The sequence below is a fragment of the Aotus nancymaae genome, unplaced genomic scaffold (genome assembly GCF_030222135.1).
Source record: "Aotus nancymaae isolate 86718 unplaced genomic scaffold, 86718_ANA_hifiasm-v0.15.2.pri h1tg000062l, whole genome shotgun sequence".
In the NCBI taxonomy this organism is placed as follows: Eukaryota; Metazoa; Chordata; class Mammalia; order Primates; family Aotidae; genus Aotus; species Aotus nancymaae.
In genome coordinates this window covers 32,306,628-32,333,991 of record NW_026988476.1, presented here as the reverse complement: position 1 = coordinate 32,333,991, position 27,364 = coordinate 32,306,628, and the positions used below count along the sequence as shown (strand labels likewise).

At 41.0% G+C, this 27,364-nt stretch overlaps 1 protein-coding gene across 4 annotated transcripts in view; it reads right to left on the bottom strand.

Annotated features, from left to right (window-relative positions):
• The window catches only part of STARD9 (StAR related lipid transfer domain containing 9), a 185,469-nt gene that overhangs the window by 74,187 nt on the left and 83,918 nt on the right, over window positions 1-27,364 (bottom strand). For 3 of the 4 annotated variants that reach the window (XM_064365951.1, XM_064365953.1, XM_064365952.1), the window contains exons 1-3: window positions 22,686-23,488; window positions 1,833-1,902; window positions 98-170 (exon numbers count right to left, since the gene is read on the bottom strand). In XM_064365951.1, the coding sequence (XP_064222021.1) occupies window positions 98-170; window positions 1,833-1,902; window positions 22,686-22,824 (282 nt within the window). In that variant the 5' untranslated portion in view covers window positions 22,825-23,488. Of the gene's footprint in view, window positions 1-97; window positions 171-1,832; window positions 1,903-22,685; window positions 23,489-23,561; window positions 23,595-26,018; window positions 26,136-27,364 lie in introns of those variants that run through there. The other variant, XM_012442239.2, reaches the window with a different exon arrangement.

Below are 27,364 nucleotides of genomic sequence, written 5' to 3'. Positions count from 1 at the left end.
AGGAGGAAAGGAGAAAAATAGGAACGAAGAAGACAAGCAAGTAGTTTAAAGGTACAAGGAGAGGAAGAAATCCCACCAAACATAAGGGATTACTAACCTGCGTGTAGTGGATGGTAAAAATGGCATGGGATCGGCTGCTGGCCTCATGAACATGGGTGGCTGCTGTGATTCTGTGTATACAAGGAAAAATTGTTAGAATGAGGATTGTTCACACATGATAGAGTCTTAAGGATCCACAGGGAATACAAGAAATGTTAGTGCTGAGGTTCACAGATGAGAATCATAAAACATACATATTTAGTCGAGTATAGTAAAGAGAATAGTCCAAAGAGGGGAGAAGCAGCATTCCAGGTGCTATCTGAGCATAAAATGGAGTGCAGTTCACAACAAACTACACTAAAACTTTTTTTAAAAGCAAAAGGAGCAAAAAATTTGAGTGAAAAGGGAAATGAAGACTAGCGTATCATCGACCTGGAAGAACATGCCCAAGATACACTCATTTTATTTTATTCTTTTTCTTAGACCAATTTTAATAAGACAAGTGGATGTAGAGAGCTTGCTAGAGAAGATAACTCAAAGACAGAGAAAGTAAGTTTTGATCAAACACAGAATATTAATTCTACAGTGTCAGAAAGATCTGGAAATGAGAACTGAAATCACATCAGTATCATGCTTAAGCCAGGCGGAATTCATAATCTCCCTTAGAAATCCATTACAGTGTTAACACTTAAAGTCAGGAGAGTTTTTCCTTTATCTAAGATCATCTCACTGAGTTCTCTTCTCAGAGGATCTGGAGAATTGAAGAAAAGAGCCAAAATCTAGAGGCTGGTCTCATGATTCATGACTCACACTTAAAAATCAAGGCACTCAGGGTATCCTGAAGACTAGAAGCAAGTGTCTCCAGGAGAGTTACATGAAGCTCAGGAAGGCATTAAATTTAAATTTCTTCCATTATGTTCAATTAATTTGGTCCTGCTATTAACAGGATAAATAGAAGGCTCTAAAGATTTTTTTAAACCCAGAAAAAAAAAGCCATTTTTAGGGACATTTACTAGTATTCTACATAATTCATGGTAACTAACAACATGGAATGTTATTACAATTTACAATAGCTTTTAGGGGAGTCTACAGCACCTAGTTATTCATAGCAGATTAAAAACAGTCTTTTGGGGGGCTACCTTGTAAGTATGCAAAACTAGAGAAAAATGGTTTTCTGAAACTTTTACACTGTATTCTTCCTTATATCTATCAAACCTGAGGAGAGGACAATGCAGGTAAGAATCTTTTCTTCCAAATACTAGAAGCTCTAAATAAAGTATAGAGTACCTTGCCTGGGCTTACTGCCTAATATTATTATATCCAGAATAGATTCCAGCTTCATTACTAGTGAAAAGAGACTAAATCTTTTTTTTTGAGATGCAGTGTTGCTTTGTCACCCAGGCTAGAGTGCAGTGGCATGATCTTAGCTCACTGCAACCTCTGCCTCCCGGGTAGCTGGAATTACAGGTGCCCATCACTGTGCCCAGCTAATTTTTGTATTTTTAGTAGAGACAGGGTTTCACCATCTTGGCCAGGCTGGTCTTGAACTCCTGACCTCGTGATCCACCCACCTCAGCCTCCCAAAGTGCTGGGACTACAGGCGTGAGCCACCGCCCCCGACAAGAGACTAAGTCACCACCCCTTACCCTGGGTACAGTAGTGTTCTGGGAAAAGCCTCCTGGCTGTAAACATCTCTACACACAGAGACAATTTTAAGTGTCATTATACACTCCCCAAAGGGAAATGGGAACACAGGAAAGGAGTGTGAAGATAAAAGAATGATAGAAACAAACCTGTTTGCAATTCCCTCCTCCAAGAGTTGGATTACTTGCTTATAGTTGGTAACTACATGTTGAGATAAACCTATTGGATTTGCAAAAGGGAAAAAAGAAATCAAATGAAATTTTTGGTAAAGTTTAACTTTTTCCTACAGGTCTTTATCTTTCTCATTGCTATTTCTTTTTTCTTTCCTCCCTGACTATGAGAATATCATTCCTATTTCATATCATTTAATAGACAAAAATGAGGGAATTTGGTCAAATTCATTCAGATAATAAATTAAATCAAGAAATATTTACTGGAAACCTCTTGTATAGGTCTCTGCCCTCACAGAGATTATGGTCTATGATTCATATATTGACTACGCTAACAACAACTATAATTCCTTACAATTCTGCTATATGGATTATAAAAACTGTTCTTATACATTACCTCATTTGGCCCTCACAAAGTTCCTGAGGTAGGCCAGTGTTGTCTTCCCCACAAGGTGACAGACTTGGTTTAGCCATCAAAAGACACAGTACACTCTTCTCTATCCTTCCACAGTTTATAATCATAGTAAGTTACACTATACAAGACAATATGGCCAAGTGCCATGGGAGTCAGAGAGATGATACATGATGAGGAATCAGAGGTGTGGTCAGGGCAGGTTCCATAGACGAAGTGGGACTTAAATTTAGACACTATAGAATGGGAAGGCTTAGGAGCGTGGTGGCTCACTCCTGTAATCCTAGCACTTGGGGAGGCCGAGGCAGGTGGATTGTCTGAGCTCAGGAATTCGAGACCAGCCTGAGGAACACAGTGAAACCCTGTCTCTACTAAAAACATAAAAAATTAGCCAGGCGTGGTGACATGTGCCTGTAATTCCAGCTGCTCAGGAGGCTGAGACAGGAGAAATGCTTGAACCCAGGAGGTGGAGGTTGCAGTGAGCCGAGATTGCGCCATCACACTCCAGCCTGGGCAACAGAGTGAGACTGTCTCGAAAAAAAAATGGGGAGGCTTTAGATAGGTGAAAAGGAGCCTACGGGAATGAAAGTAAATCTTCATGGCTGGTTACTGACCAAGTCCCAAATGCCTCATAACTGTTCTAGAGAATGTCTGTATTGGAGATTCAAAAACAAAGTAACTTCATGGGCTTATTAATACAATTACACCCAAAATAACAAAGTAACAAAAATGAAAGCAGCAAAAATAATAGTCAATAGAAACCAATCCAAGAAAGACCCAGATACTGGAGCTACTAGGTAGACTTAAAAGTAACTCTGAAGGCCAGGCGCAGTGGCTTACAGCTGTAATTCCAGTACTTTGGAAGGCCGAGGCAGGCAGATCACCTGAGGTTAGGAGTTGAAGTCCAGTTTGGCCAACGTGGTGAAACCCTGTCTCTACTAAAAATACAAAAAATTAGCCGGACGTGGTGGTGGGTGCCTATAATCCCAGCTACTTGGGAGGCTGAGTCAGGAGAATTGCTTGGACCCAGAAGGTGGAGGTTGCAATGAGCTGAGATCGTGCCATTGCACTCCAGCCTGGGTGATAAGAGTAAAACTTCTTCTCAAAAAAAAAAAAAAAAAAGAACTCTACTTACTATTTTTAAGGAGCTGAAAGACAAGACTGTAAACTTAGGAACTACAACAAAAGGATAAAATGGGTATCTGAGAAAATAAGAACTCAATGTTAAGTTTAACAGCAGGTTAGATATAGTTGGAGAAAGAATGAGTGAGCAGGAAGATAGATCGGAAATATACTCAAAATTCAGCACAGAGACAACAGATTCAAAACATGGAGGCTAGGTGTGGTACTGCATATCTGTAATCCCAGGTACTTGGGATGCTAAGGCAGCAGGATACCTTGAGACCAGGAGTCCAAAACCAGTCTCGGCAACATTAGCAAGACTCCATGTCTAATTAATTAATTAAATATAGAAGAAACAGTAAGACTCACAGAGTATACAAGGAATAGGCCTAACATACCTACAATTACAGTCCCAAAAGAAGAGGAAAGAATGGGATAGAAGGAATACTAGAAAAGGTAATGGTAGTGGAGGGAAGGGGGTAAAAAAAGGAAAGGTAATGGCTAAGAACTTTCCAAAACAGATAAAAAGATAGAAAATCACAGAATCAAAAATCTCAGCATGATTTTTTTTAAAACCTAAATCTACCCCTAAGTAGATAATAAACTGTTCAAAGACAAAAAGAAAAATATTGAAAAATTTAGACTAAGAGATGAGTTCTCAGCAAAAACAGTGGAAAGGAAAAGACAAAGGTATAATTCTTAGCATCAATTAAAAATTCTGTACTCAGTGAACTTTACCTTCAAGAGTAAGAGAAACATGCTGGCTCACACCTGTAACCCAGCACTTTGGGAGGCCAAGGCAGGTGGATTACTTTAGGTCAGGAGTTCAGTATCAGCCTGGCTAACATGGTAAAACCTGTCTCTACTATAGGTAGAGAAATTACCCGGGCGTGGTGGCAGGCACCTGTAATCCCAGCTACTCGGGAGGCTGAGGCAGGAGAGTTGCCTGAACCCAGAAGGTAGAGGTTGCAGTGACCTGAGATCACGCCACTGTACTATAGCTTGGGTGACAGAGCAAGACTCCATCTCAAAAAAAGAAAAGAAAAAGAAAGACAAGAGAATTTGTCAATAGCAGATCTACACTAGAGGGAAAACAAGATTATTCTTGAAGTAGAAGGAACTCTGCAATACAAGGCAGGATATTCTTTAAAAATTAAGAAATATAAAAATGGCATTTAAGTCAAGAATGGACAAACTGAGTTGAAGTCTTATAAGGTTCTTTTATTGTCTGGGAAGAAGCAGAACAACCAGTAAATATTAGATTTTGTTAAGTCAATGGTCTATGTTTAATCTCTGGAGTAACCACCAAAATAGTAAAACAATGTGTAAATAATAAGCTAGTGGAGAAGAAATATGGAATAATTTTTTTAAGTTACCAAACCAAAAAATACAGAAAAAGGAACATAAAACAGAAAAGGTAAAGAGAAAACACAAAATAATAGATTTAAACCCAAATAAAATTAGTGATTACATTAAATATAAGCAGACTACAAGATCAAATTAAAGACCAAAATTATGATGAAACAAAGGTTAAAAAAAAAAAAGGCAAATATTTTTTATAAAAAACACATCTGAAATATATACAAAAAACTGAAAGTAAAAGTAGAAAAGAAGATAAAAATACAAACACTGCCTGTAATCCCAGCTACTCAGGAGGCTGAGGCAGGAGAATTGCCTGAACCCAGGAGGCGGAGGTTGCGGTGAGCCGAGATCGCGCCATTGCACTCCAGCCTGGGTAACAAGAGCGAAACTCCATCTTAAAAAAAAATACAAACACTAACCAAAAGAAAGCTAGTTTAGTTAACACCTGACAAAGTAGACTATAAAGTAAAAGCATTACTAGAGATAAAGAAAAATCCTTCACAATGAAAAAAGGTTTCAATGAACCAGGAAGCTTTAACAATTCTAATTTTGTGTGCATGTAATAATAAAGCCTCAAAATATATAAAACAAAAATTGGCAGAATTAAAAGAAGAAGCAAGAAAGTTTAACTTGCCTTTCTTTGTACATGTTAAAACAAATGGAAAAACAAAATCAACAGGGGTACAGAAAATCTGAACTAGTATCAAACCTGATAAATGGTAATATATAAACACCAAGCCCAACAACTGTATAATACACATTTTCTTCAAGCACACATGGAAAATGTACAAAAACTGGCTAATATGCTAGGCTACAAATCCAACTGTGCTATGTATATTTCAAACTTTTTCATTATTATTGTACATTATGATGATCTGTGATCAGTAATCTTTGATGTTACTATTATAACTGTTGGTGCACCAAGAACTGTGCCCATATATGAAAGTGAACTTCATTGATAAATGTGTGTGTTCTGACTGCTCCACCAACCAGCCTTTCTCCCATCTGTTTCCTTCTACTCAGGCCTCCCTATTCCCTGAGACATAACAATATTGAAATTAGGCCAATTAATTACCCTACAATGACTTTTAAGTGTCCAAGTAAAAGAAAGAGTTTCTCATTTTAAATCAAAAGCTAGAAATCCTGAAGTTTAGCAAGGAAGGCATGTCCAAAGCTGAGAAAGGCTGAAAGCTAGGCCTCTTGAGCCCAACAATTGGCCAGGTTGTGAATGCAAAGGAAAAGTTCTTAAAGGAAATTAAAAGTGCTAATTCATGAACACATGAGTAAGAGAACAAAACAGCCTTCTTGCTGATATGAAGAAAGTAAATTTTAGAGTATGGTTAGAAGATCAAATCATCACAACATTCCCTTAAGCCAGAGCCTAATGCAGAGCAAAGCCCTCACTCCCTTCAATGCTATGAAGTCTGAGAGAGTTAAGGAAGCTGCAGAAGAAAAGTTGGAAGCTGGCAGAGTTTAGTTCATAAGGTTTAAGGAAAGAAGCTTCTCAACATGAAAATGCAAGGTAAAGCAAGCAAGTACAGATGGAGAAGCTGTAACGAGTTATCCAAAAGATACAGTTAAAGCTAAGATAATGAAAGTAACTACACGAAACAACAGAATTTCAATGTAGACAACTCAGCTTTCTACTGGAAAAAGACGTCATCTAGGATTTTTATAGCTAGAAAGAAGCAGCCACTGTCTGGTTTCAAAGCTTCGAAGGATAGGTTGATTCTCCTGTTAGGGGCTAATGTAGCTAGTGACTTTATTATTATTATTATTATTATTATTATTATTATTATTATTGTTATTGAGACGGAGTTTCGCTCTTGTCACCCAGGCCGGAGTACAGTGGAGTGATCTTGGCTCACTGCAACCTCTGCCTCCCAGGTTCAAGTGATTCTCCTGCCTGAGCCTCCCTAGTAGCTGGAATTACAGGCACACACCACCACACCTGGTTAATTTTTGTATTTTTAGTAGATGGGGGGTTTCACCATGTTGGCCAGGCTGGTCTCGAACTCCATACCTCAGGTGATCTACCCACCTCAGCTTCCCAAATTGCTGGGATTACAGGCATGAGACACCGTGCCTGGCTGCTGTGACTTTAAATTGAAGCCATTACCACTCTGAAAATCCTAGGGCCAGGCTGGTCGCAGTGGCTCACAGTTGTAATCCCAGAATTCTGGGAGGCTAAGGCAGGGGGATCTCTTGAGCCCACGAGTTCAAAACCAGCCTGGGCAACATGGTGAAACCCTGTCTCCACAAAACACACAAAAAATTAGCCAGACATAGTAGTGCATGGGTGAAAAAAACGAATCACCTGACCCTGGGAAGTCGAGGCTGCAGTGAGCTGTGATCACGCCACTGCACTCCAGAGTGGGTGACAGAGCAAGATCCTGTCTCAAAAAAAAAAAAAAAAAAAAAAAAATCCTAGGGCCCTTAAGACTCATGCTAAATCTACTCTGTCTATGCTCTATAAATGGAACCATAAAGCCTAGATGACAGCATATCTGCTTATAGTAAGCCCACTGTTAAGAACTACTGCTCGGCCGGGCGCGGTGGCTCAAGCCTGTAATCCCAGCACTTTGGGAGGCCGAGGCGGGTGGATCACGAGGTCAAGAGATCGAGACCATCTTGGTCAACATGGTGAAACCCCGTCTCTACTAATACAAAAAATTAGCTGGGCACGGTGGCGCGTGCCTGTAATCCCAGCTACTCAGGAGGCTGAGGCAGGAGAATTGCCTGAACCCAGGAGGCGGAGATTGCGGTGAGCCGAGATCGCGCCATTGCGCTCCAGCCTGGGTATCAAGAGTGAAACTCTGTCTCAAAAAAAAAAAAAAAAAAAAAAAAAAAAAAAAAAAAAGAACTACTGCTCAGAAAAAAAAGATTATTTTCAAAATATTACTGCTCACTGACAGTGCGCCTAGTCACCCAAGAGCTCTGATGGAGATGTACAAGAAGGTTAATGTTGTTTTCATGCTTGCTAACATAACATTCGTCCTATGGCCCATGGACCAAGGAGTCATTTCAACTTTGAAGTCTACTAACTTAAGAAATACATTTCGTAAAGCTATAGCTGCCATAGTGATTCCTCTGATGGATCTGGGGAAAGTCTATTGAAAACTTTCTGGAAAGAATTCACCATTCTAGATGGCAGTAAGGGCATTCATAACTTATGACAAGAGGTCAAAATACCAACATTGAGGGGTCTGAAGAAGTTGTTTCCAACCCTCATGAATTACTTTAAAGGGTTCAAGACTTTGGTGGAGGAAGTAATTGCAGAGTGGTAGAAATATCAAGAGAAGTAGAATTAGAAGTGAAGCCTGAAGATGTGACTGATTTGCCACAATCTCAGAATCAAATTTGAATGAATGATGAATTGCTTCTTATGGATAAGCAAAGAAAGTGGTTTCTTGAGATGGAAACTACTCCTGGTGAAGATGCTGTGAACATTGTTGAAATGACAAAAAATGAATCGGAATATTACATAAAGTTGATGAAGCAGTGGCAGGATTTGAGAGGACTGACTCCAACTCCTAAAGGAGTTCTATTGTGAGTAAAACGCTATCAAACAGCATTTCACACTAGAGAAAAATTTTTCATGAAAGGAAGAGTCAGTTGATGTAACAAACTCCACAGCTGTTTTAAGAAATTGCCACAGCCATCCCATCCTTCAGCAACCACCATCCTGATCAGTAAGCAGCCATCATCATTAAGGAAAAATCCTGCACCAGCAAAGAGATTATGACACACTGAAGGCTTAGGTGACCACTAGCATTTTTTAGCAATAAAGTATTTTAAAATTAAGGTATGTACATTTTTAATACATAATGCTACTTTGTACTTAATAGACTAAAGTATAGCATAAATACAACTTTTATATGCTCTTGGAAACCAAAATATTTGTGTTTTTATTTTGATACTCACTTTATTGTGGTGTTCTGGAATCAAACTTGCAATATAGCCAAAGCATGTCTGCATACACACTGTTTTAAGTGAAATTACATGGAGCATGTCCTCTGAATTCAGTACTGTTAAACTAAATATTTATAACAAAAATAGAACTAGGAAATCCCTGAGTGTTAAAAAGAAACACACTTCTAAACCCATGGGTCAAAATAAATCATATTGGAAATTATATGTATTTTAAACTGCTTAATGATGAAAATACTACACATTAAATCTGGTGCAATGCAGCTAAAGTCATGCTTACAGGGAAATTGTAGCTATAAAGAAATATACTAGAAAAGAAGAAAGGATGAAAATCAACAAGTTAAGCATTCATCTTGACGATTCTATGAAAAGACAAATAAAATTAATAAGTCCTTAAACTAAACAAGAAAAAAGAGATAAGGTACAGATAACCAATGTTAAGAATAAAAAAGAAATATCCTACATTTATTAAAATAAGAAAATATTATACTTTATGCAAATAAATATTTTAAATGTAGTAGAAATGAGTATTTTCTAAAATTAACCCTCTAAAACTGATGTAATAAAAAATAGAATATCTGAAAGAAATCATGGCCTTAATTTTAAACCTTCTAAAAAAAAAAAATCCCTCAGACCCAGAAGGATTTGCCAGAAAATTCTGCCAAATATTTAAGGGAGGAGTAACCCCAATCTTGTTTAAAAAAAAACAAAAAAAACCCAGTCTCAAAAAAGAGAAAAAGGCCAGAGATAGTGACTCATGCCTGTAATCCCAGCACTTTGGGAGGCTAAGGTGTTAAGACTGGAGTTCAAGACCAGGAGTTCAAGACCAGCCCGGGCAACACAGGGAGACCCCCATCTTTACAAACATTTTAAAATTTAGCCAGGCATGGTGGGATGTATCTGTAGTTCTAGCTACTCAAGAGGCTAAGACAGAAGGATCACTTGACCCAGGGTGAAGTTCCAGGGTGCAGTTAGCTATGATTGCACCACTGTACTGCAGCCTGGGTGATAGACCAAGACCCTGTCTCTTAAAAAATAATAAAAGAAAGCAGAAAACAGAAAAAGAGGGAGCATCTCTCAACTCATTTTAGGAAACTAACATAATCTAAACCCAATGAGAGAGAAAGGGAACAACAAAGGAGGAGACAAAATAAAAAAGAAAAAAGCTGGAAGAGGAAGAGGACAAAGAAGATGATTATTGCAGGCAAATTTCACTATTGAACATAGAGGCTATAACCCCAAATAAAATATTAGAAATCCAAATCCAGAAATACATAAAAAGGATAATATGTCATAACTAGGTTGAATCTATTCCAGGAATGCAAGACTGCTGTAACGTTAAAAAGAAATCAGTATAATTTATCCCATTAACAAGATAAAGGACAAAAATTATATGACATAGAAAAGCACTTGTAAAACTTCAGTAGTTAACCACAGAAAAAATGCTTATACCTTTCTCCTTTCTGTTTCCTAAAAAACTTAGTCCTGAGGTCATTAAGTGGTGTAGAGCAAGGCAGGCAGCCATGTAAGAGTGTGGGGGATCTCTGGTGATCCAGAGCAGGGTGTCTGAGGCTGGGAGGTGTGAAGCGGGCATCCACGCAGGGTGATGTGGTATGGCATAGTCAAAGTTGAAGAGGGTATCCATGCAGAGGGAAGGTCTGGCATGAGTGCAGGGTGAGGAAGGTGACCACACATGCCAGCCTGGCACAGAAAGTCAGAGCCTGAGTGGGTTGAGGAGAGCCTCCACACAAGAAGGCAGCCCAGCACAGGGTATCAGCTCAGGCAAGGTAAAAAGGTTGTCCACATGTTGGGGTGGCCTGCCATGGGAAGTCAGAGTCCAAGTGAGATGAGAAAGGCACCCACACAGAGAGACTGTAGGGTGAAGAGCCTCCATGTAGGGGTGGGGAGGTGGTCAGAAAGGATACAAAGACCAAGAAGGGTAGGGAAGGCACTCACATAGTTGGCAGCAGAGGGAGGCAGCCCAGTATAGAATGCTGGAACTTGAACATGGTGAGCAGGGCTTCCCACAGTGAGGCGGCCAAGCCTGGGGTGCCAAAGCACAGGCAGGACAGGTAGCCATCCATGTAAGAGAGGACAGCAACAGCAATGAAGAATGACTACACATAGGGTGGCAGGTCAAAGAAGCATTTCCACTGTCAGAGAAGAGAATTACAACATCTCAAATGCAATGGGTGTATCTAGCACCCAGATCTTGGCTTTTAAATATCATTCTCCAATAAAAGGATTCAGGGGTCATGGAAGACATGGTGAATTCCAGGACTAAGTGAGAGAAGATAAGCCTGGAATATCTTATCACAGAAGGCAAGAAAGTACTCCAAGAATGACAGAGGTATGGCCAAATGGACCCACTTGAAAGGGATCCCAGTGGCTAAATATGGGGTAATTTGAGCATCAAAATAATAAATAACAGTAACTGAAAGTAATCCATTGAGTAAAGTAAGACCACATGAATCCATACTAACATAATTAATAAACTGAAAGTTTGATGAGGATAAGATATTTACATTGTTTCAAAGGCACTGTCCCACAAAATACTTGATGATTACAAAGGAAAAACAGTAACTTCAAAGTGAAGAATCCTGGCAGACATCATCTTAAGAGATGAAATGAAAAATCATGAGTAATAGACAAATCAAGTGTGCCTCATGAAGTAGTTTTCAAGTTCATGAAAGTCAAGGAGACACTGAGGAACTCTTCCAGACTGAAAGTTACTAAAGAGATACCCTAACTAAATGCAACCCCTAATTTTAACTGGACAATTATCAGAACAATTAGTAAAATTTAAATGAGATCTAAGGTTTAGACAGAAATAATATGTCAAAGCTAAGTTCCTGATTTTGTTGGTTATGTTGGAATTACGTAGATTATTACTGTTTGCAGGAAAAAACATTCTACAGTGCTCAGGAGAGGCAGGTCATCAGGTCTGAAATTTATTCTCAAATGGTTCAGGAAAAAAAGTTTTTTATACTGTACTTGCAACTTTTTCGTAAGTTTGATTTGTTTAAAATTTAAAAATAGAAACTGAGAAAACTAAGGAGAAAAGAATTTTCTTAATTGGCTAAGGCAGAGTTGCTCATCCACAGACTGGGGCCTGTTCTTGAATTTGTTACCTGATATGCAATGAGATGACAGTACGGAAACTGAGAGTGTTAGAAACTTTTATAACAATAAAAAAGGCTAAGTGCAGTGGCTCATGCCTATAATTCCAGCACTTTGGGAGGCCAAAGCAGGTGGATCACCTGAGACCAGGAGTTCAAGACCAGCCTGGCCAATATGGTGAAACCCCGTCTTTACTAAAAATACAGAAATCAGTCACGTGCAGCTACACGTGCCTGTAGTCCCAGCTACTTGGGAGGCTGAGGCAGGAGAATCACTTGAACCCAGGAGGCAGAGGTTGCAGTGAGCCGAGATCCCACCACTGCACTCCGGCCTGGGTGACAGAGCAAGACTCTGCCTCAAAAAAACAAAAACAATAAAAGGCTAACTTTGATAGAGTAATTTTATATCTGTTGAATCCAGTACAGAAGATTTTGGGATTGTAATTAAGATATTGGTTTCATTTTTCTAGTAATTCATCCTTATTTTATTTTATATACATATTAGTATACCAAAGATTGGAATTGAAAAAAAAAAAAACCTGGCCGGGCATAGTGGCTCACGCCTGTAATCCAAGCACTTTGGAGGCCAAGGCGGGCGGATCACCTAAAGTCAGGAGTTCAAGACCAGCCTGACCAACATGGTGAAACCCCGTCTTTAAAAAAAAATAGCCAGGCGCGGTGGCTCACGCCTGTAATCCCAGCACACTGGGAGGCCGAGGCGGGTGGATCACGAGGTCAAGAGATCGAGACCATCCTGGTCAACATGGTGAAACCCTGTCTCTACTAAAAATACAAAAAAATTAGCTGGGCATGGTGGCGTGTGCCTGTAATCCCAGCTACTCAGGAGGCTGAGGCAGGAGAATTGCCTGAACCCAGGAGGCGGAGGTTGCGGTGAGCCGAGATCACGCCATTGCACTCCAGCCTGGGTAACAAGAGCGAAACTCCGTCTCAAAAAAAAAAAAATAATAATAATAATAATAATAAAATTTTTTTTTAAATTAACAACAACAAAAAAAAACTGGTTCTTCTAGCCTGGGCAACATAGCAAGACCCCATCTCTAAAATAAAAAAATAAAAAACAGCTGGGCATAATGGCACATGTCTGTAGTATCAGCTACTTGGGAGGCTGAGGAAGGAGGACTGCCTGAGTCTGTGAGTTTGAGGCTGCAGTGAGTCACAATCGTGCCACTGCACTCCAGCCTGGGTGACAGAGTGAGACTCTGATCGAAAAAAAAAACACCACCACAAAAAAACTGGTCCTTCACCACAGTTTGAGAAGCATATAGAATATTATTAAAAACAACCACTATTGCAAATATGTTACTTAATGGTAAAATGGTGAAGCTTTCCTCTGGGAACAAGATTGTTACCACTTTTATTTACTATTGTACTAGAGGTCCTAGTTCATGCAGAAAGGAAAGAAAAAAAAAGGCACAAGAATTACATGTTTGGGGTGGGGGAAAACTGTGACTTATAGACTGAGTACATAGTAAATACAGAATTTTTTTCAGAATCCCAACTACCTACCTCTTGCTTTGCACCTATAGCGTTATATTAAAATAAAGGCCACAGCAAACATACAATATTGTCTTTATCTCACTTAGATATCAGTTTAGATCCTATAACCACAGGCCTCTTATGTGTGCTTTGGCCAGGGCCTTGTGCTTTTCATATTTCAACTTAATCTCTTATCTAATTAATAAACTTTTTAATGGAAAGGCTATTCCTTTTGTTTCTTTGGATTTAGGTAGCTATAAAGGTCCATCTCACAATTCTGAATTGGAACTGCAAGTTCCTTAAGGGCCTTATATTTTCATAGTTCCCATGGTACCCAGAATAGCATAGGTATTTTGTAGGTACTCAGTAAATTTCTGTATAATTGGTTTCAAGCCAGAAACAGCTTTCCACTTTAAAGTCATATTCACAGAATGGATGAGCCTTAAGACAGATGGGCAGGCAGACAGATAAGATAAATATATCAATAAAGAAAGAAAACATTAAAAAAATAAAAAATTTATTAAAATGTCATCAGAGGGTAGTCAAGGGAATAAAATAGTTCAGTGTGACTGTTCAGGATCCTAACTTGCAAGGCTGGTTCTATACTATTTCAGCTCATGACTCCTTCACTAAGAAATGTCTACCTGTATTTGCAATGGTTTGAGAAAGTCCAGAGCAGCTTCAAGAAACTTGTAACAAAGAATCTAAGAGATTTTTCACTGGTTCAAAATCTAGTATTTCCTACCTCCCTCCCCTCAAGGGTTCATTCCATAAAGGTATCCAAAACCACCCTGGATCTTTGCTCCATGAACCTTTTAGTCCTGATCCTGTCGCTGACATTGGATATATGACACAAGCTGTATGACCTTGCAAGAGTCATATTTTCTCTGGATTGCAGGTACTACACCAATCAAACAATCTATGATCCCAGGTTTCCAACCAGGCTCTTGATATATAGGATTCTGTTACATTCCTCTCTTCCAATCCAATGCAAGTTTCCCAGTTTCAATTCTGTCCCAACTGTAGCTGTGTGACTTTGGGACCCTTAACATTTTCCAGATTTCATTGTTTTCTATATAGAGCAGATATTTGAACTATGTCTGAGGTCTCCTCTTATTACTCTTCCCATATATACACACAGACTTTTAAGAAGTCTGACATCAGTGCATCAACTCATGGTCTGCCAGGAAAGTATTGCTTTACACAGATACATATACCCACAGAGATTTACAGAGCAAACTTAAACTGGTTCCTAGCAAAGGAAATGTCATTTTTGTTGTTGTTTCTATGCTGCCATTTATGATGCAACATTTGGGAAAAGACAAAGGTAGCAGAATCAGTCACTGGCATACCTATTATATCATCCATTTGCCATGCCCTGACCAGAGAAAACCGGCTCTTGATCTTTCATGTCCCGCTCCTTATCAGGATCTAAATTAGCATACCACAGCCAGGTGCACTGGCTAGCCCCTATAATTTTAGCACTTTAGGAAGCTGAGGTGGGAGGATCGCCTGAGGCCAGAAGTTCAAGGCCAGCCTGTGCAACATAGTGAGATCCCATCTCTACAGCAAATTTAAAAATTAGCTGCCTAGATGCATGCCTGTAGCCCTAGCTACCTGGAAGACTGAGGTGGGAGGATCACTTGAGCCCAGGAGTTCAGGTTGCAGTGAACTATGACAGCTTGGGCGACACAATAAGACCTTGTGGCTAAATAAATAAATAAATAATAAACTGGTATATTGCTATAGGAACATAAAATGCATATATTACTTTTTTTTGTTGAGATGCAGTCTCACTGTCACACAGGATGGAGTGCAGCTGCGCAATCCCAGCTTGCTGCAACCAAGTAGCTGGATTTACAGGTACATATCACCATGCCGAGTTAATTTTTTGTATTTTTTCTTTATTTATCGTATTTTAGGTTTTGGGGTACAAGTGAAGAACATGCAAGATTGTTGCATAGGTGCATACGTGGCAGTGTGATTTGCTGCCATCCTCCCCGTCACCTATATCTGGCATTTCTCCCCATGCTATCTCTCCCCAACTCCCCAACCCCCACTGTCCTTCCCCTATTTCCCCCCAACAGACCCCAGTGTGTAGTGCTCCCCTCCCTGTGTCCATGTGTTTTCATTGTTCAACACCCACCTATGAGTGAGAACATGCGGTGTTTGATTCTGTATTCTTGTGTCAGTTTCCTGAGAATGGTTTCCAGGTTCATCCATGTCCCTACAAAGGACACGAACTCATCATTTTTGATGGCTGCATAATATTCTATGGTGTATATGTGCCACATTTTCCCTGTCCAGTCTATCATCGATGGGCATTTGGGTTGGTTCCAGGTCTTTGCTATTGTAAACTGTGCTGCAATGAACATTCGTGTGCATGTGTCCTTATAGTAGAATGATTTATAATCCTTTGGATATATACCCAGTAATGGGACTACTGGGTCAAATGGAATTTCTACGTCTAGGTCCTTGAGGAATCGCCACACTGTCTTCCACAATGGTTGAACTAATTTACACTCCCTCCAACAGTGTAAAAGTGTTCCTATTTCTCCACATCCTCTCCAGAATCTGTTGTCTCCAGATTTTTTAATGATCGCCATTCTAACTGGCGTGAGATGGTATCTCAATGTAGTTTTGATTTGCATTTCTCTAATGACCAGTGATGATGAGCATTTTTTCATATGTTTGTTGGCCTCATGTATGTCTTCTTTTGTAAAGTATCTGTTCATATCCTTTGCCCACTTTTGAATGGGCTTGTTTTTTTCTTGTAAATCTGTTTTAGTTCTTTGTAGATTCTGGATATCAGCCCTTTGTCAGATGGGTAAGCTGCAAAAATTTTTTCCCATTCTGTTGATTGCCGATTCACTCTAATGACCGTTTCTTTTGCCATGCAGAAGCTGTGGAGTTTGATTAGGTATCATTTGTCTATTTTGGCTTTTGTTAACAATGCTTTTGGTGTTTTGGTCATGAAGTCCTTGCCTACGCCTATGTCCTGAATGGTTTTGCCTAGATTTTCTTCTAGGGTTTTTATGGTGTTAGGTCTTATGCTTAAGTCTTTAATCCGTCTGGAGTTAATTTTAGTGTAAGGTGTCAGGAAGGGCTCCAGGTTCTGCTTTCTGCATATGGCTAGCCAGTTTTCCAAACACCATTTATTAAAAAGGGAATCCTTTCCCCATTGCCTGTTTTTGTCAGGTTTGTCAAAGATCGGATGGTTGTAGATATGTTGTGTTGCCTCCGAGGCCTCTGTTCTGTTCCATTGGTCTGTATCTCTGTTTTGGTACCAGTACCATGCTGTTTTGATTACTGTAGCCTTGTAGTACAGTTAGAAGTCCAGCAGTGTGATGCCTCCCGCTTTGTTCTTTTTGCTTAGAATTGACTTGGCTATGCAGGCTCTCTTTTGGTTCCGTATGAAGTTTAACGTGGTTTTTTCCAGTTCTGTGAAGAAGGTCATTGGTAGCTTGATGGGGATAGCGTTGAATCTGTAAATTACTTTGGGCAGTATGGCCATTTTCACGATATTGATTCTTCCTAACCATGAACATGGAATATTTCTCCATCTGTTTGTGTCCTCTCTTATTTTGTTGAGCAGTGATTTGTAGTTCTCCTTGAAGAGGTCCTTTACGTTCCTTGTTAGTTGTATTCCTAGGTATTTTATTCTCTTTGTAGCAATTGTTAATGGCAGTTCATTCTTGATTTGGCTCTCTTTAAGTCTGTTATTGGTGTATAGGAATGCTTGTGATTTTTGCACATTGATTTTGTATCCTGAGACTTTGCTGAAGTTGCTTATCAGTTTCAGGAGATTTTGGGCTGAGACGATGGGGCCTTCTAGATATACGATCATGTCGTCTGCAAGAATAGAGACAATTTGACTTCCTCCTTTCCTATTTGAATACCCTTTATTTCTTTTTCTTGTCTGATTGCTCTGGCTAGAACTTCCAGTACTATATTGAATAAGAGTGGTGAGAGAGGGCATCCTTGTCTAGTGCCAGATTTCAAAGGGAATGCTTCCAGTTTTTGCCCATTCAGTATGATATTGGCTGTTGGTTTGTCGTAAATAGCTTTTATTATTTTGAGATACGTTCCGTCAATACCTAGTTTATTGAGGGTTTTTAGCATAAAGGGCTGTTGAATTTTGTCGAAGGCCTTCTCTGCATCAATTGAGATAATCATGTGGTTTTTGTCTTTGGTTCTGTTTATGTGTGAATTACATTTATAGACTTGCATATGTTGAACCAGCCTTGCATCCCCGGGATGAATCCTACTCGATCATTGTGGATAAGCTTTTTGATGTGCTGTTGCAATCGGCTTGCCAGTATTTTATTGAAGATTTTTGCATCTATGTTCATCATGGATATTGGCCTGTAGTTTTCTTTTCTTGTTGAGTCTCTGCCGGGTTTTGGTATCAGGATGATATTGGTCTCATAAAATGATTTGGGAAGGAGTCCCTCTTTTTGGATTATTTGGAATAGTTTCAGAAGGAATGGTACCAGCTCCTCTTTGTATGTCTGGTAGAATTAGGCTGTGAATCCATCTGGACCTAGGCTCTTTTTGGGTGGTAGGCTCTTAATTGCCGCCTCAACTTCAGACCTTGTTATTGGTCTATTCAGGGTTTTGACTTCTTCCTGGTTTAGGCTTGGGAGGATGCAAGTGTCCAGGAATTTATCCATTTCTTCCCGGTTTTCTAGTTTATGTGCATAGAGTTGCTTGTAATAACCTCTGCTGGTGGTTTGAATTTCTATGGAATCTGTGGTGATATCCCCTTTCTCATTTTTTTATTGCATCTATTTGGTTATTCTCTCTTTTCTTTTTTATTAATCTGGCTAGTGGTCTATTTTGTTGATCTTTTCAAAAAACCAGCTCCTGGATTTATTGATTTTTTGAAGGGTTTTTTGTGTCTCTATCTCCTTCAGTTCTGCTCTGATCTTAGTTATTTCTTGTCTTCTGCTAGGTTTTGAGCTTTTTTGATCTTGCTCCTCTAGCTCTTTCAATTTTGATGATAGGGTGTCAATTTTAGATCTCTCCTTGCTTCTCATGTGGGCACTTATTGCTATATATTTTCCTCTAGAGACTGCTTTAAATGTGTCTCAGAGATTCTGGTATGTGGTGTCTTCGTTCTCGTTGTGGTGTCTTCGTTCTCGTCGGTTTCGAAGAACATCTTTATTTCTGCCTTCATTTCATTGTTCATCCAGTCAACACTCAAGAGCCAGTTGTTCCGTTTCCATGAAGCTGTGTGGTTCTGGGTTGGTTTCTGAATTCTGAGTTCTAACTTGATTGCACAGTGGTCTGAGAGACTGTTGGTTATGATTTCTGTTCTTTTGCATTCGCTGAGGAGTGATTTACTTCCAATTATGTGGTCAATTTTAGAGTAGGTGTGATGTGGTGCTGAGAAGAATGTATATTCTGTGGATTTGGGGTGGAAAGTTCTGTAAATGTCTATTAGGTTTGCTTGGTCCAGGTCTGAGTTCAAGTCCTGGATATCCTTGTTAGTTTTCTGTCTCGTTGATCTGTCTAATATTGACAGTGGGGTGTTAAAGTCTCCCGCTATTATTGTGTGGGAGTCTAAGTCTCTTTGTAAGTCATTAAGAACTTGCCTTATGTATCTGGGTGCTCCTGTATTAGGTGCATATATATTTAGGATTGTTAGCTCTTCTTGTTGTAATGTCCTTCTTTGTCTCTTTTGATCTTTGTTGCTTTAAAGTCTATTTTATCAGAGACGAGAATTGCCATTCCTGCTTTTTTATGCTCTCCATTTGCTTGGTAAATCTTCCTCCATCCCTTTATTTTGAGCCTTTGTGTATCCTTGCATGTGAGATGGGTTTCCTGGATACAGCACACTGATGGGTTTTTGGCTTTTTATCCAATTTGCCAGTCTGTGTCTTTTGATTGGGGCATTTAGTCCATTTACGTTTAGGGTTAATATTGTTATGTGTGAATTTGATACTGCCATTTTGATGCTAGCTGGCTGTTTTGCCCGTTAGTTGATGTAGATTCTTCATTGTGTTGATGCTCTTTACCATTTGGTATATTTTGGAGTGGCTGGTACTGGTTGTTCTTTTCTATGTGTAGTGCCTCTTTCAGGAGCTCTTGTAAAGCAGGCCTGGTGGTGATGAAATCTCTGAGTACTTTCTTGTTCGCAAAGGATTTTATTTTTCCTTCACTTATGAAGCTTAGTTTGGCTGGATATGAAATTCTGGGTTGAAAGTTCTTTTCTTTAAGGATGTTGAATATTGGCCCCCACTCCCTTCTGGCTTGTAGAGTTTCTGCTGAGAGATCTGCTGTGAGTCTGATGGGCTTCCCTTTGTGGGTAACCCGACCTTTCTCTCTGGCTGCGCTTAGCATTTTCTCCTTCATTTCAACCCTGGTGAATCTGACGATTATGTGTCTTGGGGTTGCTCCTCTTGAGGATTATCTTTGTGGTGTTCTCTGTATTTCCTGGACTTGAATATTGGCCTGCCTTGCTAGGTTGGGGAGGTTTTCCTGGATAATATCCTGAAGAGTATTTTCCAGCTTGGATTCATTCTCTTCTTCACATTCAGGTACACCTATCAAACGTAGATTAGGTCTTTTCACATAGTCCCATATTTCTTGTTGACTTTGTTCATTCCTTTTTCCTCTGTTTTCTCTAATCTTGCCTTTTCATTTTATTTCACTGAGTTGATCTTCGACCTCTGATATCCTTTCTTCTGCTTGGTCAATTCGGCTGTTGAAACTTGTGCATGCTTCGCGAAGTTCTCGTGTTGTGTTTTTCAGCTCCATCAATTCACTCATATTCCTCTCTAAGTTGTCCATTCTCGTTAGCATTTCGTCAAATCTTTTTTCAAGGTTCTTAGTTTCTTTGCATTGGGTTAGAACGTGTTCTTTTAGCTCACGGAAGTTTCTTATTACTCGCCTTCTGAAGCCTGATTCTGTCATTTCATCACACTCATTCTCCATCCAATCTTGTTCCCTTGCTGGTGAGGAGTTGTGATCCCTCGTAGGAGGAGAGGTGCTCTGGTTTCGGGTGTTTTCCTCCTTTTTGCGCTGGTTCCTTCCCATCTTTGTGGATTTATCCACCTGTTGTCTTTGTAGTTGCTGAGTTTCTGATTGGGTCTCTGAGTGGACGTTCTGTTTGTTGATGATGAAGTTACTTCTGTTTCTTAGTTTTCCTTCTAACAGTCTGGCCCCTCTGCTGTAGGACTGCTGAGGTCCACTCCAGGCCCTGCTTGCCTGGGGATCACCTGCAGCAGCTGCAGAACAGTAAAGGTTGCTACCAGTTTCTTCTTCTGCTTTGTCCCAGAAGGATACCTGCCAAATGTCAGTCTGAGCTCTCCTTTATGAGGTGACTCTTTGGATATACGGGGCTCAGGGAGCTGCTTGAGGAGACAATCTGTCCTTTATATCGTAGCTCAAGTTCTGAGCTGTGAGCTCTGTTGTTCATTCAGAGCTTCTGTGCAGGTATGTTTAAGTCTGCTGCAGCAGAACTCATAAACCCCTTTTCTTCCCCAGGTGTTCTGTCCCAGGGAGTTAGGGCTTTATTTATGAGTTTCCGCTGTGCTGCTGCCTTTTTGTTTTTCAGGGCTACCCTGCCCGGCAAGAAGGCAGCCTAGTCACTGTCTGCCTGCAGAGGCTTCGCTGAGCTGCTGTGGCCTCCGCCCAGCTGCCGTGTGAAATTCCCTGCAGTCCTGTTTATATGAATGTAGTTAGAACTGCCTCAGCAATGGTAGCCCGCCTCTGTAATGACGGACTCTCTCTGTAATGGCGGTTGCCTTGGCAATGGCAGGCTGCCTCAGCAATGGCGGGCTGCCTCCAGTGGTGGAGTACCTCGGTAATGGCGGACGCCCCTCCCCCACAGAGCTGGACCATCCTGGGTTCACCTGTGCTTGCTGTGAAACTCTCAACCCAGAGCGTTTCCAATTGCTGTTTTTATGTTTTCGTTTTTGTTTTTGTGGGGGTGGGACCAGCCGGGCCTGATCACCTGGATCCCTGCCTCAAAGCCTTTTGTTTTTTAGTTGAACAGTCGGCTCTCTCCCAGGTGTTCTGGTCACCTGTTGAAAAGGTGCTGGGATCTGTGTCATTTCCCGTGTGGGGACCCACTACACAGGCTGAAACAGCGGCTCTGAGATTCGTGGAGCTTTTTTGCCCGAGAATCTCCTGGCCTGGCTCCCTGTTTCAGTCCCCATTTTTTTTTTTAAATCAGATGAATGAGCGACTCTGCCTTCCTGGAGCTTCCGGGAGCTCCCCTTGCTGGCTAAGGGGGACCCAGTCCCGTTTACTCTGCACCGGGAACCGCTGTGCTGGGGCACCGGCAAAACAGCTGCGCTGGCGACCCATGGAGCTCCTCCGCCTGGGAATCTCCTGGTCTGTGGGCAATAAAAATCCGTCTGGAAATGCGGTGTCCACTCACCCTCTGTGCTTTCCCTGGGAGCTGCAATCCTGAGCTGCTCCTAAACGGCCATCTTCAATTTTTTGTATTTTCAGTAGAGACAAGGTTTCACCATATTAGCCAGGCTGGTCTCAAACTCCTGACCTCCAGCAATTCGCCCACCTCAGCCTCCCAAAGCATTGGGATTACAGGCATGAGGCACTGTGCCCGACCACATATTATTTGTTATAAGAGGCCTGGAAGGGTAAAAACTTCATCCATAAAAGAACCCAGCTGTTGCTACTTAATAGCAGGACCTAGCTTAATGATATAAGACAGATGGTACCAAACACCAAACATCACTACTTGGTTAGGAAACACATCAAATCCTACCCTATGTCTGATGTCTGACATCACCCTATCTTTCCTACCCTACTGACTACCACCACCGATAGAAAAAGTACCATGGAAAGGGGACTGGTTTACCAGGGAACCACTAGAGGCCCTGCCAGATCGGGTGCCTGCAGATCTCACTTTATTCTCCACAGTTTTCCCTCTCATTCACCATGCTTTAGCCACACTGGCCCGTTGAAAACACCAAACCTTCTCCCAGGGCTCTATTTCATTCCATTCCCTCTTCCTGAAACACTTCTCACCTTGCTACACCATTCTTCACGTGACTGTACTCCTTTCAGGTCTCAGCTTAAATGTTTCCTCCTCAGAGCAGCTCTTCCTGATCACCCTATACAGGTGAGTCACCAACATCTTCCACTGTTCTTTGCCATTGCTACATCTATTTATTTTTTTATTAGCCTTTATCACTATTTGTAATTGTTCGTTTTCTGATTCATACCCACCAGATTGTAAGCTTGCGTGAGGGCAGGACCATGTCTTTTCTATTTATCAATACTTATTCAGTGTCTAGTACAATAGTTGGCACACAATAAGTGTTCATTACACATATGTTCAATGAATTAGTGAATATTAGGAGAGCTTCTCAGGCTTCAGTTTGGTTTAAAATCTCCAGGACCACAGTAGCTCACCTTGTACATATGGTCCCATCTCTGGATGCTCCCTGACCCGCAGGGCATAGGATTTTTTTTGACTAGATTGCTTCAACAGATCCCGCACTCGTTCATTATAGATTTCTAGAAAACTAGAGAGAAGTAGAAAAGGCAACATAATTCTATTTTGAAAAAAAGTAGAAAAAACACTAAGCTAAAAATCAGGAGGTCTTAGTTCCTGTCCCAGGTCCACCTCTGACACTCTAAGGCACTGATCAAACCAGGGTTCCCCCTTGAGTCTCTTTCCATACATATACAATAGTTTTTTTAAAATGTATTTCTTTATTTACTTTTGAGACAGAGTCTTGCTCTGTCTCACAGCCTGAAGTGCAGTGGTACAATCTTGGCTCACTGCAACCTCTGCCTCCCAGATTCACTGCACCTGGCCACAGAGGTTGTTTCTTGAGTGAGTTTCAAACATGACCCTTAAGTTCTATTGTTCCGTGAAGGCATCTCAAGGGCTAGACAGTCAGGGTAAGTTGGCCACAGAAAGAAAGACCTGCTTGTTAAGTCTATGGGCAGGAAATTAAGTTTTCTACAACCAAGGGCCTAAGTATGTTTCTCAGCTCCTGTACTGCAAGATATTTCTTCTGTGGGTTTCTCCATCCCTGTGGTAATTCTGGAAGCAAAGAGAGGACAGCTGAACATGGTAGAATTTGGAATGGAAAAAGAACTACTGTAGGTCCCAGAGGCTGTCAGGTTCTTACCTTACTTTTATCCTACAGGAGGAAGGCCGTGAAGCACAGTCTTTCTCCCTGACGAAGAGACCCTGCACAAACCAGAGGGTTGGGGTTTCATTGTAAGAACTGTACAGAGACCTACTTTGAGAGGATCCAGTCAAAAGATAGTCTATACCTCACAAATCCGTGGTGTCAGCCCAACAGAGGCCTGGAAAACAGAAGAAAGGAAAGCATTATTGTTTACTCAAGGTAATGGTCTCCCCCACAGAATACCCAGAAACCATCCTCAGCATGGGAGATAGGTGCATGGACTCCTTGTCCTAGCCTCTTCACTTCAGGCAGTTTCACTGGGGAATAGAGAAGACTTTTATGTGCCAGTGCTCCAAAAGACATTCATGGGAGAAATGTACCAGATGAGAGGCAGATTATCACCACAAAAGGAAGTAAACCCAGATACCTGCTTTTACACAATGAAGGTTACATTATTCTTGGATAAAAACACTTTACCAATGTTTCCCCTTGACCCCCTATACCTCCAATCCCTACAGGGGGGTTGAGTACAAAAGTATTCAAAATACACATTTAGACCAGGTGCAGTGGCTCACCCCTGTAATCCCAGCACTTTGGGAGGCCAAGGCAGGTGGATCACTTGAGCTCAGGAGTTAAAGGCAACCCTTGGCAACATGGGGAGACTCTGCCTCTACTAAAAATACAAAAAAATTAGCCAGGCATGCTGACATGTGCCTATGGTCTCAGCTACTTGGGAGGCTAAGGTGGGAGGATCACTTGAGCCTGGGACGCAGAGGCTGCAGTGAGCTGAGATCGTGCCACTGCACTCCAGCATGGGTAACAGAGTGAGACTCCATCACAAAACAACAACAACAACAACAAAAACACACATTTAGAAAAAGGTGGTTTCTTTTCCTATCTTATATTCAGTGCTAACTTGTACTCAAGTTAAGGGCTTTATAGTTTTGGTTTAATGGCCAATTTCTTTCTTATTATTACTATTATTATTATTATTATTGAAATGGAGTTTCACTCTCGTTGCCCAGGCTGGAGTGCAATAGCGTGATCTCAGCTCACTGCAACCTCCACCTCCCAAGTTCAAGCAATTCTCCTGCCTCAGCTTCCTGAGTAGCTGGGAGTACAGGTGGGCGCCACCATGCCCAGCTAATTTTCATATTTTTAGTAGAGACGGGGTTTCACCATGTTGTCAGGCTACTAACAAACTCCTGAGCTCAGGTCATCGGCCCATCTCAGCCTCTCAAAGTGTTGGCATCATAGGTGTGAGCCACTGGGGCTCCAATTTCTTTTTTTAAAGTCAAATACTGTGAAATTACACTAAACACAGGACAAAGTGAGCAATGAGCTAGGCCCAAGGCATCAGGGATAATCATTTAGGAGGCAACATATCCTATAGAGTGTCCCTGGGTAGTGTCTTTTTTGTTTGTTTGTTCTATTTTGTTTCTTACTTTTTTTTGTTTTTGTTTTTTTTTGAGACAGAGTCTCACTCTAGTGCCCATGCTGGAGTGCAATGATGCAATCTCAGCTCACTGCAACCTCCGCCTCCTGGGTTCAAGTGATTCTCCTGAGTCTCCCAAGTAGCTGGGATTACAGGCACACACCATGTCTGGCTAATGTTTGTATTTTTAGTAGAGATGGGGATTCATCATGTTGGCCAGGCTGGTCTTGAACTCCTGACCTCGTAATCTGCTCACCTCGGTCTCCCAAAGTGCTGGGATTACAGGAGTGAGCCACTGCATCTGGCTGAGACAGGGTCTCTTACTCTGTTGTCCTGGCTGGAGTACAGTGGCAAGATCATGGCTGATCATTGCAGCCTCAAGCTCCCAGGCTGAAGCCATCCTCCCACCTCAGCCTCCTAACTAGCTGGGAACACAGGCATGTGCCCCCACGCCCAGCTGGTTTTTGTATTTTTTGTACAGATGGGGACTCCCTATGTTACCCAGACTGGTCTCAAACTCCTGGGCTTAAGGGATCTTTCTGCCTCAGCCACACTAAAGTGTTGAGATTATAGGTGTGAGCCACTGCACCTGACACCCCTACCAGGATACTTCTAAACCTAAAACAACAAGGTATTCTTATTAAGGAACTCTGCCTTCCTAATTTTCTATGATAAAGGAAGGCTCTCATTAAATCAAATCCTACATACTTTTGAAAGCCCCTGGCTCAGGAGCTAGCTCTCCCGCTTTCTTTTAACACACAGATCTAACATATGTAGGCTTGGAGCTTGGCCACAATAATGGAATCTCTGCACAGCTCTAGCCTGCACTTAAGATTCAGTCCAGGTCTTGTCCACAACAAAGGTGCAAAACAGCTTCAAGTAAGGAACCTGGAGGTAACAAAAGAAAATTAGTAGGACTGAGAAGAACTGCTTTGTTGAAGGGAGCTGTAAAATTCTAAGGGTCTTCAGGGTTTAATAAGGAGGGGCTAATTACTCTGTTTACCCTCCAATTACATGCTGAAAAACTCATTCTTAAAACAGAAGACTCACTAAATCTCTTTTAAAGTTGACCTACTACAGAAATCATATTCTATCTCACAGTAGTAAGGATAATGCAAGGTTAAGGCTTGCTGTGGCATTAGGAATATATCTAATTATAATACTCACTGGGGTCCCCAGCATGGTGTATGTCTTCCCAGAGCCTGTCTGTCCATAAGCAAAAACGCATATGTTATAGCCTTTGGCAACTCCAGACAGTACTTCCATCCCTAAATCCTGGAACACCTGTAAAAACAAAAGCAGAGGAAATAGCACCGTGGTCCTTCTTCTCATAGCAGATTTACAATTCTTTTCTAATCTAAAAAAATTATAAAATATTTCAAACATCCATGATTATTAATTCCCTACCATTTCATAAGAATCAATTCAGCTTCATAATAAGATAGCTAAGGAAAATCCATTCATTCAGCCCATCAAATATTTTTTCAAGTCCCTACTGTATCTAGACACAATACTAGACTTGAAAATACAAAAGTAATGTGGTCTCTAACCTTAAGGCAAAGAGAGTGTAGAAGAGCAAAGAAATGCAAGCAAAATAATTCTGTATCTCTTGCAAGAAAATGTTTAATATGGTTAATCAGGTAAAGCTGAAGTGAAATATTGCCCAATAACATAGAAATTCAGGGTCTTAGGATACCACACTGAAGATCCAGTAAGACCAGAAGTTAGGGAGGTGTATTTTCCATGTGCATCTATTTTCTACACACTCCCTCCTCAGATTGACCCTAAGAGCTGGCTGGTTTTGCTGGTCATTTACCCCTATTTTAGTGAATCAGAAATAGGCAGAGGTCCTCATATGAAAACTCCTGTACTTGGTATATTGCCTGGAAGTCCTACTGAGATCTGTTTGGCAGAGTCTGGTCTCAGGAAAAAATAGCCAGTCTTACGGGGAAGGCACAGCTTCTCAGTTCAGCCAGTCTTTGGCATAATGCTACGTGGGCATCTGCATATCCACACTGTTAAGGTGGACATTTACCCTTTGTATTATTGTTGCCCAGCATCAAAATACTCTTCCTTTGAATCTTTGGTTGTATCAGTCTTGGTGGGAAGCATGGCTCAATGCTCTACTATAGAAGCCAAGAAGGCTAGACACTACTCTCTGCCTAGGACAACACTAGCACATGAAATGAGGCCAGACAGGGCTACGGGTGGTGGCTCACATCTGTAACTCCAGCACTTTGGGAGGATGAGGCAGGTGGATCACCTGAGGTCAGGAGTTCGAGACCAGCCTGGCCAACATGGCAAAAACCCGTCTCTACTAAAAATACAAAAAATTAGCCAGTTGTGGTGGTGGGCACCTGTAATCCCAGCTACTCAGGGCAGAGGCAGGAGACTTGCTTGAACCCAGGAAGCAGATGTTGCAATGAACTGGGATCGCACCATTGCACTCTAGCCTGGGTGACAGAGTGAGACTCTATCTCAAAAAAAAAAAGAAAAAAAAATTAGGCCAGACA